The 17,233-nt window shown below is 47.9% G+C and overlaps 1 protein-coding gene and 1 long non-coding RNA gene across 3 annotated transcripts in view; one reads left to right on the plus strand and one right to left on the minus strand.

The window, feature by feature from the left end:
• Positions 1 to 17,233, plus strand: part of WBP1L (WW domain binding protein 1 like) — a 79,110-nt gene extending 61,877 nt beyond the window's left edge. For both annotated transcript variants that reach the window (XM_032281461.1, XM_032281462.1), the window contains exons 3-4: positions 10,448 to 10,609; positions 13,520 to 17,233. In XM_032281461.1, the coding sequence (XP_032137352.1) occupies positions 10,448 to 10,609; positions 13,520 to 14,265 (908 nt within the window). In that variant the 3' untranslated portion in view covers positions 14,266 to 17,233. The remainder of the gene's footprint in view (positions 1 to 10,447; positions 10,610 to 13,519) is intronic.
• LOC116553865 lies at positions 5,190 to 5,489 on the minus strand. Its single transcript, XR_004269943.1, has 2 exons — positions 5,409 to 5,489; positions 5,190 to 5,251 (listed from the first exon to the last, which is right to left on the minus strand). It is a non-coding gene; the product is annotated as an uncharacterized LOC116553865 (long non-coding RNA).

Genomic DNA, 17,233 nt, shown 5'->3' on the forward strand with positions numbered 1-17,233 from the left:
AGAGCAGAACCTAAAAGCAGGCTTTGGACTACTCATTTCTAACCCATGTTTCTTTCTTTTTTTTTTAAATAAAGATGGGGTTTCACCATGTTGGTCAGGCTGGTCTTGAACTCCCGACCTCAGGTGATCCGCCCACTTTGGCCTCCAAAGTGCTTGGATTACAGGCGTGAGCCACCACGCCCGGCCTCTTTTTTGTTTTTTCTTTTTTTTTTTTTTTTTTGAGACAGCATCTTACTCCCTCCTCTAGGCTTGGGTGCAGTGGCAGGATCTCATCTCCCAGGTTCAAGCGATTCTCCCACCTCAGCCTCCCAAGTAGCTTGCTCGAAGTACAGACACACTTCACCACGCCCAGCTAATTTTTGTATTTTTAGTAGAGATGGGGTTTTACCATGTTGGCCAGGCTGGTCTTCCAACTCCTGACCTTAAGTGATCTACCTGCTTTGGCCTCCCAAAGTGCTGGGATTACAGGCATGAGCCACCACACCTGGCCCCATGTTTGTTTATGGAATATTTTTGGGGGGGTTAAAAGGGAAATTGAAAGGAAACCGTTCCCATCTATGGTTAAGCCTATAAGAGCAACAATAAATATAATATGCTAAGAACTTACATCAGACATACTTCTGCATATGCTACATGTATTAAGTCATTTAGTTCACACAGAGACCAGAGAGTGAGAGACCTTTATTCTCCCCATTTTGCAGATGAGGGAAGTAAAACCAAAAAGATCAAAGTCACAAAGCTAGAAAATGTTTTTTTTTTTTTTTTTTTTGAGACGGAGTTTCACTCTTGTTACCCAGGCTGGAGTGCAATGGCGCGATCTCGGCTCACCACAACCTCCGCCTCCTGGGTTCAGGCAATTCTCCTGCCTCAGCCTCCTGAGTAGCTGGGATTACAGGCACGCACCACCATGCCCAGCTAATTTTTTGTATTTTTAGTAGAGACGGGGTTTCACCATGTTGACCAGGATGGTCTCGATCTCTTGACCTCGTGATCCACCCGCCTCGGCCTCCCAAAGTGCTGGGATTACAGGCTTGAGCCACCGCGCCTGGCCCGAAAATGTTTTTTTAAGCTGGACTTTGAACCAGGCCATCTGCCTCTTCTCTTCCATGCCTGGAGTCATGCTTATAGGAAAGTTAGCCAGGCGCTCAGATGAAGTTGCGAGTCTCTGACCTCTGACGTCTTCATTTCCCAAATGCAGGCCTTTTCCATGTTGGTGGCGGTGGCAGGAACTCCTGCTGAGAGCGAGGAAGGGCCAGGGGAGCCAGTCACTCACCATCCTGGAGGATGGGAGGAGAGCTCACTTACAGTATGCTTGGGCCTCCTTAATGGGGAATTTCCTGCCAGTTGAAGAGTGGTGTTTTCCCAAGTTTGTAGTGAACTCTGGGGCACATGACTCAGTTCCTACATTGGACTATGATTGTTTTTAAAAACATGTTTTCCATTTTGCTTAGCATGATGAATGCGCCTCCACAGTAAACTCACAATTTTCAAACTTGTCATTGAGGAATGTAATGTCTGGGTAGGCATATGTGTGTTGGGGAAAGGAGGGTCATATTTCTGTGCTTCTCTGGTGTGTCTTTTTTTTTGGGACGGAGTTTCGCTCTTGTTATCCAGGCTGGAGTGCAATGGCGCAATCTCGGCTCACCGCAACCTCCATCTCCTGGCTTCAGGCAATTCTCCTGCCTCAGCCTCCTGAGTAGCTGGGATTACAGGCACGCGCCACCATGCCCAGCTAATTTTTTGTATTTTTAGTAGAGACGGGGTTTCACCATGTTGACCAGGATGGTCTCGATCTCTTGACCTCGTGATCCACCCGCCTCGGCCTCCCAAAGTGCTGGGATTACAGGCGTGAGCCACCGCGCCCGGCTTTTTTTTTCTTTTTTTTTTTTAAGAAACAGAGTTTCACCATGTTGGCCAGGCCGGTCTTGAACTCCTGACCTCAGGTGATCCACCTGCCTTGGCCTCCCAAAGTGCTGGGATTACAGGCGTGAGCCACCGTGCCCGGCTTTGGTGTGTCTTTCATTGGGTTTTCCTTTTTTAAACTTTCTTCCTTGTGCTTGCTTCAGCATTACCCATACTAAAATTGGAATGATATTGAGATTAGTGCGGCCCTGGCCAAGGACAGCAGGAAAATTTGTGAAGCACTCCATAAAAAAAGTAAAAAATGTGAAAATGAACTTTCTTCCTTGTTTTTTTGAAATCTAGCTAAAAGATTAAAATTTGTCCTAACTTGGCCAGGTATATTGGCTCACACCTGTAATCCCAGCACTTTGGGAGGCTGAGGTGGGTGGATCACTTGAGGTCAGGAGTTTGAGACCAGCCTGGCCTACATGGTGAAGTCCCGTCTCTACTAAAAATACAAAAATTAGCCAGGTGTGGTGGTGCACACCTGTAATCCCAGCTACTCAGGAGGCTGAGGCAGGAGAATCACTTGAAACTCAGAGGCAGAGGTTGCAGTGAGCTGAGATTGCATCACTGCACTCCAGCCTGGATGACAGAGTGAGGCTCCGTCTCAAAACAAAAACAAAAACAAAATTTTTTTTTTTTTTTTTTTTTGTCTAACTCCACAGGCTCCACAGGGACTGCTCTGAATATATTCCCCTTTTAAAGTTGATAGGAGGGCCAGGCATGGTGTCTCATGCCTATAATCCCAGCACTCTGGGAGGCCAAGGTTGGAGGATAGCTTGAGCCCGGGAGTTTGAGACCAGCCTGGGCAACATGGTGAAACCTCATCTCTACTAAAGATACAAAAATGATCTGGGTATGGTGGCACATGCCTGTAGTTCCAGATGCTTGGGAGCTCAGATGGGAGGATCACTTGAGCCCAGGAGGTCAAGGCGGCAGTGAGCCAAGATTGTGCCGCTGTACTGCAGCCTGGACGACAGAGCAAGACTCCATCTCCAAAATATAAAGTAGATAGAATATGACTTTGTCTAGAATGGCTCCCGAGATAATCAGATTTGTTTGGGTCAGATCAGAATGTCTTCTGCCTTACTTCCCATGAGGTGGGACCGGCTCACTAGGGGCCTTTTCTGTATATGCACTTATACCCCAGCATCCCTGTAGATCCATTCTGCTCCCAAGTGAGTTTAACCCCAATTTTGAGCCACAGAGATAATTTCTTTGTGGTCCTATGTTAGAAATGAAGAAATCAGAACTCAGTTTGGAACTATCACTAATATCACTCAGCTGGTAAACAGTAGGGATAGTTTTTCTACCCTTACTAGTAAGTAGAAAGAGGTAGGCTGTGGAATGTCAGTAAGCATGTGAGTTTTCTTGTGGTGTGTTACATATGACGTTAACCTTGCCGAAGATGTGTGTTCCAGATGACTCATTTCTTTTGTTTTTTCTTTTTTCTTCTTTTTTTTTTTGTTTCTGAGACTGAGTCTTGTTCTACACTGGCATGATCTCAGCTCACTGCAACCTCTTCCTCCGAGGTTCAAGCAATTCTCCTGCCTCATCCTCCTGAGTAGCTGGGACTATAGATGTGTGTCACCACGCCTGACTGATTTTTGTATCTTTAGTAGAAACGGGGTTTCGCCATGTTGGCCAGGCTGGTCTTGAACTCCTGAGCTCAAGAAATCCGCCCACCTCAGCCTCCCAAAGTGCTGGGATTACAGTTGTGGGCCACCATGCTTGGCATTGTGTCGACTCATTTCTTTTCACAGTCACCTTCTGCCCCGCAGAAAAAAAAAAAAAAAAAAAAAGCAGCTGGGTGTGGTGGCTCACGCCTGTAATGCCAGCACTTTGGGAAGCTGAGCTGGGTGGATCACCTGAGGCCAGGAGTTCGAGACCAGCTGACCAACATGTCAAAACCCCGTCTCCACTAAAAATACAAAAATTAGCTGGGCATGATGATGCTTGCCTGCAGTCCTAGCTACTTGGGAGACTGAGGCAGGAAAATCATTTGAACCCAGGAGGCAGAGGTTGCAGTCAGAGATCATACCACTGCATTCCAGCCTGGGTGACACAGCGAGACCCTGTCTCAAAAAAAAAAAAAAAAAAAAAAAAGCCCTCAGGTCGGGTGCAGTGCTCCCGCCTATAACCGCAGAGCTTTTAGAGGCTGAGGCAGGCGGATCATGAGGTCAGGAGTTCGAGACCAGCCTGACCAACATGGTGAAACCCTGTCTCTACTAAACATACAAAATTAGCCGGGTGTATTGGTACATGCCTGTAATCCCAGCTACTTTCGAGACTAAAGCAGGAGAATCGCTTGTACCCGCAGGCAGAGGTTGTAGTGAGCCGAGATTGCACCATTGCACTCCAGCCTGGGCGACAAGAGTGAAACTCCATCGAAAAAAAAAAAAAGCCCCCTTTTTAAAATTATACTTCTGGTTCAGTGAATCTAGCCTTTTTCTGGATCAAGGATTCCTTTAAGAATCTGATGAACACTTTAAATTCTCTCCTGAGAAAAATCTGTCAGCACACCGCAGTAGTCAGGATAGGCTAAGTGACTCCAGAGGAACAAGCAAGTCCAAAGTCCTAGTGACCTAAAACAGCAGGTTTATTTCTCACTCAGACTGTATGTCCATCAAAGGCTGGATGAGAGTTTTGTTTCCACTTAACCATCCTCTGGGACCCAGACTGATGTGAAATCACCATCTGGGATGTTGCCAATTGCCAAAACAGAAGGAAGTCCAATGACAGGTCTCATATTAGCAAGTCATATTTTGCTAAGTGATATGCATCACATCTGATCTCAATTCATTAGTTAGACTTAGTCCCAAAACCTAACCCAGTCATAAGGGGGTCAGGAAGTTCAAGCCTACCCACATGCCTAGAAGGGGAAGAACCAGAAATATTTGTCGAACATGAAAACTAGTGTATATGATTTTCTTTAAATTAAAACAGGGTTAAAAAAAAAAAAACAAAAACATTTTGGCCAGGTGTGGTGGCTCATACCTGTAATCCTAGCACTTTGGGAGCCAAGGCAGGTAGATTGCTTGAAGCCAAGAGTCTGAGACCTGCCTGGGCAACAAAGTGAGATCCCCACCCACCATCTATGCAAATAATTTAAAAAACAGCCAGATGTGGCGTGCAACTATAGTCCTGCTACTGGAGAGGCTGAAGTGGGAGGATCCCTTGAGCCCAGGAGTTGGAGGCTGTAGTGAGTTCTGATCTCTACCGCGCTCTAGCACTGGTGACGGAGAATACCTGTCTCAAAAAAACTTTTTTAATTAATTTTTTTAAATTGTAGAAGCTGTGGAATAGATTGTATATATTGCAGTATAAAAGTTATAAGTTGGTTTACCTTGGCCGGGTGTGGTGGCTCACACCTGTAATCCAAGCACTTTGGAGGCCAAGGCGGGCGAATCACCTGAGGTCAGGAGTTCAAGACCAGCCTGACCAACATGGTGAAACCCCGTCTTTTTTAAAAAAAAAAGAAGAAGAAGAAGAAGTTGGTTTACCTTTAGGTAGGGAACTATTGAAAAAATGACTGGTGGGCAGGTAAAAAAACTAGTAAGAGTTAGATGCTGGTTATCTTTTTTTTAGCGATGGAGTTTCTCTGTGTTACCAATGCTGATCGCAAGAAGCAATCCTCCCATCTCGGCTTCCCAAGTAGCTAGGATTTTATTTTTATTTATTTATTTTTTTTTTTGAGACAGAGTTTCGCTCTCGTTACCCAGGCTGGAGTGCAATGGCGCGATCTCGGCTCACCGCAACCTCTGCCTCCTGGGTTCAGGCAATTCTCCTGCCTCAGCCTCCTGAGTAGCTGGGATTACAGGCACGCGCCACCATGCCCAGCTAATGTTTTGTATTTTTAGTAGAGACGGGGTTTCACCATTTTGACGAGGATGGTCTCGATCTCTTGACCTCGTGATCCACCCGCCTCGGCCTCCCAAAGTGCTTGGATTACAGGCGTGAGCCACCGCGCCCGGCCCCAGTAGCTAGGATTTTAATGTGAGCCACTGCTTCAAGCAGATGCTGATTATCTAATGGAAGAATGTACTTCTGACATTTTAATGTTTGCCCATCTGCAGTATCTCACGCCTGTAATCCCAGCAGTTTGGGAGGCTGAGGCAGGAGGATTGCTTGAGACCAGGAGTTTGAGACCAGCCTGGGCAACCTGGTGGGCCCTCATCTCTACAACAACAACAATAACAAAATCAGCCAGGCGTGCTGGTGCATGCCTGTAGTCCCAGCTACTCGGGAGGCCAGGGCAGGAGGATCACTTGAGCCCAGGAAATTGAGGTAGCAGTGAGCTGTGTTCCTACCACTGCAGTCTACCCTATAATAATAATACAGTGAGACCCTGTATCTTAAAAATAAGTTTAAAAAAATTGGCCAGGCATGTTGGCTCACACCTGTAATCCCAGCACTTTGGGAGTGCCAAGGCGGGCGGATCACTTGAGCTCAGGAGTTTGAGACCAGCCTGGGCAACATGGTGAAACTCCATCTCTACTAAAAATACACACACACAAAATTAGATGGCTGTAATGGCATGCACCTGTAGTCCCAGCTACTCAGAAGGCTGAGGCACAAGAATCACTTGAGCCTGGAAGGTGGAGGTTGCAGTGAGCCAAGTTCCCATGCCACTATACTCCAGCCTGAGCAGCAGAATGAGACTCTGTTTCAAAAAATAATAGGGCCGGGAGCGGTGGCTCAAGCCTGTAATCCCAGCACTTTGGGAGGCCGAGGCGGGTGAATCACGAGGTCAAGAGATCGAGACCATCCTGGTCAACATGGTGAAGCCCCGTCTCTACTGAAACTACAAAAAATTAGCTGGGCATGGTGGTGCGTGCCTGTAATCCCATCTACTCAGGAGGCTGAGGCAGGAGAATTGCCTGAACCCAGGAGGCGGAGGTTGTGGTGAGCCGAGATCGCGCCATTGCACTCCAGCCTGGGTAACATGAGTGAAACTCCGTCGCAAAAAAAAAAAAAACAAACAAACAAAAAATAATAAGAAGAAAGTTAAAAAAAATAAAGTTATGAAGTAACACAGAAGTATAATGGTCTGTGAGATTACTCTGAGGAAGTAAGAGAAGTATAGTTAATACAAAACAGTGGTCCACTCAGAATCACGTAGACTTGACTCTAAAATGCACATGCAGCCAGGTTCTTAAGCAGGAGTGTCCACCCCAACACCCCTAGGAGATGTTATCAAGCTGTGTCTGTAGCCAGCTCAGCCCCATAGCTCCTGTCCAGCCTCTCCACCCTTCTCCGAGGGTTCCTCTGCCAGTGTCTAGTCTTAAATCAGCCAGCATTCATAAATAAAGAAACAGAAGTTAAGCAGGTTTGACTAGTGAACTGGGAAAGACCAATAGGTTCTAAGTTCACTTTACAGTCTCCAGTTAGGAGTGGGTTTTCCTGTCTGCTGATGGGTAACAGGAAAAAAAAAACCTCTGTCTGTTGCCCTCTGCCTGTTGCCCCCTGCCTGTTCTCTTGCTGTAAGGCCTCAGTATAAAGGTTTGGTAGGACAATAATGTCTGCTGAAAGCAATGAAGTGCCATGGAATGGTATTGCCAGCCTGCTGGGGCTGGAGGGCCATATCACCGTCCTGCCGCACTTGGTCGACGACAGCTTTGTGGGGAGACTCAGTGTGGGCATCCTAGGGGAACAGAAAGAGCTGTCGCCAGATGACACACCCTAAATGCCAGGGGGATCTTTTGGAAAATTGTGTATATACAAATAAGGGGGAGAAATGTCAAAGATTTGTTCATTTTTACAAGTCTGTTTTGTGGGGGAGGGAGGCATTATTTTCTTTTTTTAAACCAGGTTAACTTGATTTAACTCACTCTGACAAGAGATGCATGTGGAAATAGTTTCAAAATTTTAAACGAATTTATAATTACAAAACATGATAAAAAATACACATAGCATTTGTAGTGGAAAAAATGGAAATCTTGCAAGAACAGAGAACAAACAGTATTATCTATTCTCATTTAGTAACAGCACATCTTAAAATTATTCCTTTGATACATTTTTAATTGAGAAAAAAAATTCTTCCTACTACAGAGAAGTACATGTCCATCTTAGATTAGGAAATATAGGTAAGCAAAGAACAAAGGAGCTGGTGCTGTCCTGCCATCCAGAGTTACCTCATAGTTAGAGCTTCCTGCTCATCCCTCTCCTTTTTCTGTCCATACATACTGTTTTTCTTTTTTTTTTTTTTGAGACGGAGTTTCGCTCTTGTTACCCAGGCTGGAGTGCAATGGCGTGATCTCGGCTCACCGCAACCTCTGCCTCCTGGGTTCAAGCAATTCTCCTGCCTCAGCCTCCCGAGTAGCTGGGACTACAGGCGTGCACCACCATGCCCAGCTAATTTTTGTATTTTTAGCAGAGACCGGGTTTCACCATGTTGGATGGTCTCGATCTCTTGACCTCGTGATCCACCCACTTCAACCTCCCAAAGTGCTGGGATTATAGGCGTGAGCCACCGTGCCCGCCCCATACATACTTTTTTTAAGCAAAAGTTAGGATCATTTTGTCATCTGCTTTTTTTCATTTAATGTCAGAAACTCTTTGTTATGTCAAAAATAATATTCTTTGAGTAATTTTTAAATGATTCATACTATTTCATTGTATAGCCATATTCCCAGAGGAATTTAAAAGGCAGTCCAAAAATTAATTTATTGATTAAAAAAACAAAAGCTAGCAAAAATAAAATTAGTCATAGATATTTTTTAAATTTTAATTTGTTTTGGCCGGGCGTGTTGGCTCACACCTATAATCCCAGCACTTTGGGAGGCCGAGACGGGAGGATCCCTTGAGCCCAGGAGTTCAAGACCAGCCTGGGCAACATAGTGAGAAAGCCAGACATGGTAGCATGTGCCTGTAGTCCCAGCTACTCAGGAGGCGGAGGTGGGAGGATAGCTTGTGCCCAGGAGGTCGAGGCTTCAGTTGAGCTGTGTTCGCACCGCTGTACTCCATCCTGGGCGACAGAGCAAGACCCTGTCTCAGAAAAAAAGAAAATCAGTTTGTTTCTAGTTTTAGAATTTGAAAGATAATAAAAGAAGAAAATTTAGGTTTCTTATTCTGTCATTTAAAGATGTCATTGTTTTTGTTTTCCTTTCAGTTCTTTCCCCCTTGTGTGTATATGTGTATGTGTGTGTATGTTAAAAGCAAAACTGCTCATTAATTTTAAAAAAAATATTTAAAAGCCTTTTGTGCCATACATTTGAAAATTGGGGAGGAGGTCTTGTCTTATATTGGGGTTTGCTGAGATTCTCTGAGTCTGATCCCAGAGACAGCAGAGAGGGAAATAAAGGACTGTGGGCCTTGGCCTCTGTGCCGCCGCCCTTCCCTGGAGCAGGGAGAAGGAAGGGCTGCTAATAGCCCTGAGTCTACTGCAAAGGCAGGCCAAAGGGAGGGGAAGTCCGTGGCAGTGGGAGATGGAATTGTACCCAACTAGGATTATGTCGAGAGCAGAGGAAGTCATTTACACTCTCTAGGGAGGAGATGGACCTGAGGCAATTAGAATTTTTCCACCTCTAACTTTAGTGATTCTTTTTTTTTTTTTTTTTTGAGACAAGAGTTTCGCTCTTGTTGCCCAGGCTGGAGTGCAATGGTGCGATCTCAGCTCACCGCAACCTCCGCCTCCCCGGTTCAAGCAGTTCTCCTGCCTCAGCCTCCTGAGTAGCTGGGATTACAGGCATGTGCCACCATGCCCGGCTAATTTTGTATATTTAGTAGAGATGGGGTTTCTCCATGTGGGTCAGGTTGGTCTCGAACTCCTGACCTCAGGTGATCTGCCCACCTCAGCCTCCCAAAGTGCTGAGATTACAGGCGTTGAGCCACTGCGCACAGCCATTCTTTTTTTTTTTTTTTTTTTTTTTTTTAAGCCAGTCTTGCTCTGTTTCCCAGGCTGGAGTGCAGTGGCACAATCTTGGCTCACTGCAAACTCCCTCTGCCAGATTCAAGTGATTGTCGTGTCTCAGCTTCCTGAGTAGCTGGGATTACAGGTGTCTGCCACCACACCTGGCTGGTTTTTGTGTTTTTAGTAAAGACAGGGTTTCACCATATTGGCCAAGCTGGTCGTGAACTCCTGAGCTCAGGTGATCCACCCATCTCAGCCTCCCAAGGTGCTGGGATTACAGGCACCTGCCACCACACCTGGCTGATTTTTGTATTTTTACTAGAGATAGGATTTCACTGTGTTGGCCAGGCTGGTGTCGAACTCCTGAGCTCAGGTGACCCACCTGCCTCAGCCTCCCAGAGTGCTGGGATTATAGGCATGAGTCACCGTGCCTATAAGAATATAAGAATATAAGAATGTCATCATTCTTACATTCCTGCCAACTTCTATTTCATGTGTCTTTCACTCTGGCACAAACATTTACGAAAATTGATCACATGGCTTCAATGTAAATTAACTAGGTGAGGCCCAGCCTTGCCAGCTTTAACCACTTGGGCACCATCCAGGGACCTCCCTGTTCTGTGAGTTGCCCCTCTGGCTGGTACTCACTGTGTGTGCGTGCCTCTCTGTCTTGCCTCGCCCACCCCCCAGGGTTCTGGCTGGTGTGGACCATCATCATCATCCTCAGCTGCTGCTGTGTCTGCCACCACCGCCGAGCCAAGCACCGCCTTCAGGCCCAGCAGCGGCAACATGAAATCAACCTGATCGCCTACCGAGAAGCCCACAATTACTCAGCGCTGCCATTTTATTTCAGTACGTACACCCAAGCCCCCATCCCCACACCCAGAAGCTCAGGTGCACAGACCCAGTGCTCAGACTGAATATTGGTGGCCAGGGCCCCTGTAGGCATAGGGTGTTTGTCCTCTCTCTGCCCCTCCACAGAGCAAGGTCTTGAAAGTACAGGAACAAGGGGGTACTCCTTCAGCACAGAGGAGCAGGTGCTAGTTATGCAGTTCCCTGAAGCCACTGGGCCATTCCAAAGCTCACAGTGGCTGGGTTCTGGCTGGATCTCTGTCCCTTCATCAGATTCCTTCCTCCTTCCCTCCTTCGCTCCCTCCCTCCCTCTCTCTTTCTTCCTTTCTTTCTTTTTCTCCCTCCCCCTCCACTCATTCCCTTCCTGCCTCCCTTTCTTTTTTTTTTTTGGTTTCTTTTTTAGTTTTTTGAGATGGAGTCTCATTCTGTCCCCCAGGTTGGAGTGCAGTGGTGTGATCTCAGCTCACTGCAACCTCCACCTCCTGGGTTCAAGCAATTCTCCTGACCCAGCCTCCCAAGTAGCTGGGACTTCAAGCGCACGCCACCACGCCCTGCTAATTCTTTGTATTTTTAGTAGAGACGGGGTTTCACCGTGTTAGCCAGGATGATCTCGAGCTCCTGACTTCATGATTCACCCTCCTCGGCCTCCCAAAGTTCTGTGATTACAAGCGTGGGCCACCTCGCCCAGCCTGCCTCCCTCCCTCCTTCCCTCCCTCCCTCCCTCCTTCCTTCCTTCCTTTTCCTCCCCCATCTTTAATGGCAGATAGTCAGATAATAAAACGATAATTAACATTTATTGAGCACTTACTATATGCCAGGTACTGTGCTAAGCACCTAGTCCTTTTAGATGTGGAATTGAAACAGTTGTGGACCAGGCTCGGTGGCTCACACCTGTAATCTCAGCACTTCAGGAAGCCGAGGCAGGTGGATCATTTGAGGTCAGGAGTCAGTATATAATGTGCGTGAGTTGAGATTTGGGGTTCAGTAGCCTGAATTCCTCCCATTTTGCTTATTTCTATGTTGTATGCCTGAGCAGAGGGGCGGGTGGAGGGGTGACATTAGGACTTCTGAGTACCAAGAAACAGTGACGGTCTGAAGAGCGCTTTCCGGATTTCCCTGGGGCTCCTTACATGTGACCTCTCAAATGGTCAGTGGAGGCCCGACTGTGCCACTTTCCCAAAGCCAGTCCTCAGTATTCTACAAAATAAGCTTTCACAATTGTTTTATTTTATTTTTATTTTTATTTTTGAGATGGAGTTTCACTCTGTTACCCAGGCTGGAGTGCAGTGGCGTGATCTCCAGTCATTGCAACCTCTGCCTCTCAGGTTCAAGCGATTCTCCCGCCTCAGCTTCCCAAGTAGCTGGGATTATAGGCGCCCACCACCACGCCTAATTTTTTGTATTTTTAGTAGAGACTGTGTTCAGTATGTTGGCCAGGCTGGTCTTGAACTCCTGACCTCGTGATCCACCTGCCTGGGCCACCCAAACTGCTGGAATGACAGGCATGTAATTCTATTTTTTTTTTTTTTAAAGACAGAATCTCACTCTGTCACCCAGGCTGGACTGCAGTGGCATGATCTCGGCTCATTGCAACCTCTTCCTCCTGGGTTCAAGTGATTTTTGTGCCTGAGCCTCCTGAATAGTTGGGACTACAAGCATGTGCCACCACACCCTGCTAATTTTTGTATTTTTATTAAAGATGGGGTTTTACCATGGTGGTCAGTCTGGTTTCGAACCTCTGAACTTGGGTGATCTGTCCTCCCCGGCCTCCCAAAGTGCTGGGATTACAGGCGTAAGCCACCATGCCAGCACACAGTTATTTCAGTTCTACATCTAGAAGGGTTAAGTGCTTAGCAGAAAGCCTGGCATATAGTAAGTGTTTAATAAATGTTAGTAATGTTCTGTTATAATTAAATTATCTGTGCCCTAAAGCATTCAGCACATTCAAAAGATAAATCACCTAGCTTTTTTTTTTTTAATCACAGTTTTCACTCTTGTTGCCCAGGCTAGAGTACAATGGCATGATCTTGGCTCACTGCAACCTCCAACTCCCGGGTTCAAGTGATGCTCCTGCCTCAGCCTCCCAAGTAGCTGGGATTACAGGTGCCCACCACAACACCTGGCTAATTTTTTTTTTTTTTTTTTTGTACTTTAAGTAGAGACAGGGTTTCACCACATTGGCAAGGCTGATTTCGAACTCCTGACCTCAGGTGATCCACCCACCTCAGCCTCCCAAAGTGCTGGAATTACAGGCATGAGCTACCACACCCGGCCTCCTAGCTGTTTTTAAAAAGCCTTGGATGACAGAGGCCCTTCACCCTTCATTGGTCACCCATTTGCTCCTGATCTGAGTCAAGGTGAAACTTGGTTTGTGTTTCCAGACCACCTCCAGCCACACTGGAGACAACAGAGATTTCTAACCCTGCAGCAAAAGACCCTCTACATAGTGCATTTGGAAGGTTAGGAGGAAGACAAGTAGTTACAAAGTCATAAGTTAAGGTCCCTGGCCCTGAGGCCATTGGGATTTAGATGAAGTACATGGTCTTAGCCAGAAACATGAGACTTGTGTGCATGTGGAAAGAGGTCCACTCCAGGCAGAAGTGATTTTGGCCATCCACCACATTTGCCTGACTCTGCCTTAACTCCCAGCAGGCGTGAAGTCCTTGCCTAGGAAGCAGCTTTAGGGGCTCTCAGATTTCAAGAAGCTAGGTTAGGCCTCTCCCAAACTGTCCCCCTCTCTGCAGGATTGCTCGCAGCTGTTTCTCCTCTGCCCACCACCAAGAGCTGTAGCCATCACTTGGTGGGTGCTCTGGGGCGGGAAGAGACACTGCAGGTGTTGAGTGGGAGCTTTGCAGTCCGCCCTAGAACAGTGACGGTGCAGTAATTTCTCCTTCCTACCTCCCCTTTTAGGGTTTTTGCCAAACTATTTACTACCTCCTTATGAGGAAGTGGTGAACCGACCTCCAACTCCTCCCCCACCATACAGTGCCTTCCAGCTACAGCAGCAGCAGCTGCTGCCTCCACAGTGTGGCCCTGCAGGTGGCAGTCCTCCAGGCGGCGCTGATCCCACCAGGGGATCCCAGGGGGCACAGAGCAGCCCCTTGTCTGGCCCCAGCAGAAGCAGCACAAGACCCCCCAGCATCGCTGACCCTGAGCCCTCTGACCTACCAGTTGACCGAGTAGCCACCAAAGCCCCGGGGATGGAGCCCAGTGGCTCTGTGGCTGGCCTGGGGGAGCTGGACCCAGGAGCCTTCCTGGACAAGGATGCAGAGTGTAGGGAGGAGCTGCTGAAAGATGACAGCTCTGAACCTGGCAGCGCACTGCCCGACAGCAAAGAGAAGACGCCCGGGAGACATCGCCGCTTCACGGGTGACTCGGGCATTGAAGTGTGTGTGTGTAACCGGGGCCACCACGACGATGACCTCAAAGAGTTCAACACCCTCATCGACGATGCTCTGGATGGGCCCCTGGACTTCTGCGACAGCTGCCATGTGCGGCCCCCTGGTGACGAGGAGGAAGGCCTCTGCCAGCCCTCTGAGGAGCAGGCTCGAGAGCCTGGGCACCCGCACCTGCCACGGCTGCCCGCATGCCTGCTTCTGAATACCATCAACGAGCAGGACTCTCCCAACTCCCAGAGCAGCAGCTCCCCCAGCTAGAGCAGGCCCTGCCAGCACCCAGGAACTCGGCAAAGCAACCAGGGTAGGGGAGAACCACGAGAGAAGCATTAAATGACTTTCAGAGACTTTCAGAGGACAGCCACCTGGTTCCTTTTTTTTGTTTGTTTTCCTTCTCTCCTGCATTTTCCTCCATCACCAGGTACAGTTCGAGGTGTGGATGCCTCCCCCCAACAAGGGCACAGTGTTGTAGAGCGCTGAGTTGGTTCTGGGACTCATTCCTCATCTCCCAACTCCATCCCCTTTCTTTAAAGTCAAATCTCACCTACCTACCTGAGTCAGAGAGATGGGAAGAGAAATGTGTTTTTAAAGCCCCCAAGGAAGGAGGCTGGAACTGTGCCCTGACATGATTCTTGGTGATGGAGTAGGTTTGTGCTCTGATTCTAGTTTAAGAGAACATCACTGTGTCTCAGTCCAGGAGAGGCAGCCCATCTTGGCCCTGGATGAAGAAGGAAGCCCACAGAGGCCCAGGGCTTGTCACTGTGGCTGCAGCGGCTGCCGAGCCAGCATTGAGCAAACCCTGTGGACGGATGAGAGCTGCCAGGCCGTTGTATGATAGGTTGGTAGGGGGCTCGTCGATCTGCCAAGTTGCAGGTGACAACATCGACGCACCCCATGTGTCCTTGAGGGGCCTCTTCTCCGGGGATCTGGCTGGCTGCAGGCTGGTTCTGGTGTGAAAGATTATACTGCCTTTTCTTCCTTTTTTTTTTTTGTTTTGTTTTGTTTTTTTCCTCTAAAAACAAACAACAAAAGACAGCTGAAGATAAGAACGTCACCGGTGGGCAGGCACAATTCTCTTCTGGAAAATGACGTTTGTGGCTCTTTCCCAAGTTGGGCTTCAAAGAGCCTGGCTGCTGTTGAGCCAGAAGGAGATGTCTCGTGTGAAGGCTCTCGGAGCTTCTGTGAGCAGGAGGCCCTAAGCCGCAGCCGTGGATAGAGTGCTGCTCTCTGCCTCTCTGCCCTTTGGTCTGTGTCCACAGGTGACCCGTGTCAGCCTGCGTCCCAAACACACACTCTGCGACCCTTCATGTCTCACTGTTCCATATGAGGAAACAGCAGACTGAGGAAGCGATGCCCCCTGAGAAAGGGCCTCTGTAGCCTGGCTCTCACGCAGTATTTTGTCTTTGATTCTGAATACATATTTCTGTGGTTGTTTTTTTTTGTTTTTTTGTGGTGGTGGTTTGTTTTGAACTGACCACTTGGAAGAAATACCTTGGTTATCTGTGGTTTTCATGCCTTGTCCCTGCCTCTGCCCTCACCCCTTTTGAGTTGGGTGACTCATTTTTCTTTGTGGAGACTCGGCAGCCCAGGCAGGAGGTGAAAGCGGCCGTCCGGAAGGCCCTGAGGACCCCCGTGCTTGTTGCTCGGCCTTAGGTCACCAGCTGAGCTGTGATAGGAAAATCTGATTGGAGGCAGCCAACAGCCAAAACGAACATTCCCCGCCCAGCCCTGTGCATATGAAGTGTCTGTTTTTTCTCCCAACTCTTGAACGATGATGATATTCAGACGAACCATTGATGTTATGGAAGAAGGAAAGAAAAAAAAATATATATATATATATATTTTTTGGACATATATATATATATGTCCGAAAACAGACAAATCCAAGGCTGTGAGGTAAATGAGTGTCTGCATTTGGATTCCACAAAACCAAAATCCATGTTGAACAAAGTCAAGTCTGTACACAGTGACTTTCTGGGTGAGCTGTGTGTGTCTGTCTGTTGTGTGTGAGCCTCGAGCCGTGTTTTCCTGTGAAGATATTTGAGTGGCAGCCATTCTCCCCATGTGAACCACACGCCTGGAGCGCGGATGGTCCTCTCAAGGTAATTGATCTTCCCCATTTACTGTTTACCGAACAAATGTCTGACTGTGTACTCGGGTGTATTCCGCAGCATTGTTGACTGCAGTCCCCTGTGTTTGCCAGAGATACTGTGCTCAAAGTAGAGGTTTTACTCTACGCATCACTGCGATTTGCACATTGCTCCGTGGACACTCAGAGGCCTGCATTCTGTTCCCTGTAAATGGAAGTGTGCTCTGAGCCTGCCTGCCTCCCTCGGCTGCTGCTGGTCCTCGGTACCAGCCCCCGGGGGTGTCCATAACCACTTGGGACAGAAGAAGGTGGAATTTCAAACAGAAGCTTGATCGGGTGTTCAAGGACAGGCCTGGACTAGCTGTGGCCCAGACGTCAGCCCTGCCCAGAATTGCCAGGAGGAGGCTTTGTGGGCACCGGAGGAACTGCAGGGCCTGCCTCCCTCTGCTGAGCCCAGCAGGCACAAGCGAGCTGGCTTGTGGCCAGAGGTGGCTGGAGTGTGTCACGGCCCTCAGATGCCTTTCCTTCCACCTTTTTTTTTTTTTTTTTTAAGAATCCCAAATAACTTACTGAAGTGTCTCAAAGGCAAACAAGTTTTACCAAAAGGAATCCTTTTTCAGTTAATAGATCAAATGGATGAGTTCTGACCCTCTCAAGTTCCTTTCCCCAGTGAGAGTGGGGACCTGGTCGAAGGTTAACCGCGGGATTCACTGCAGCATGCTACCCTAAAGGCTGGAGAAGACAGAAATGCAACCTGCAGAGCCGGGCTTGGTTCCCGAGTTGCAGCCTGGCCCCCGATACAGGCTGCCCTGCTCAGAGAGAGATTTAATCGGGAGCTGAAGGAATCGTTTGGGGGCCAGGGAGATGTGGCTGAGGCTGGTTTTCCAGGTGAATGAGACGGGGTTGGTGGAGGGTTTGGTGCTACAGCCAGTCGGAAGATTTGCAAATGCGAACACATTCCTGTGTGAGGCACGTTACCCTTTGTCAGTTATTGTGAATATATGTATTTTAAGCAATAAGATTCAGCTGGTCAGACTTTTCTGGGCAGTCTCGGTGACGCATTTCCTGTGCTGTGATTGTTCTGAAGACAGAGTGGCTCTAACCACTGTGAGAAGCCCAAATAAAAATTGATCCCAAAAA

Source organism: Sapajus apella, unplaced genomic scaffold, assembly GCF_009761245.1.
Source record: "Sapajus apella isolate SASKATOON/1434 unplaced genomic scaffold, GSC_monkey_1.0 scaffold13, whole genome shotgun sequence".
Classification (NCBI taxonomy): domain Eukaryota; kingdom Metazoa; phylum Chordata; class Mammalia; order Primates; family Cebidae; genus Sapajus; species Sapajus apella.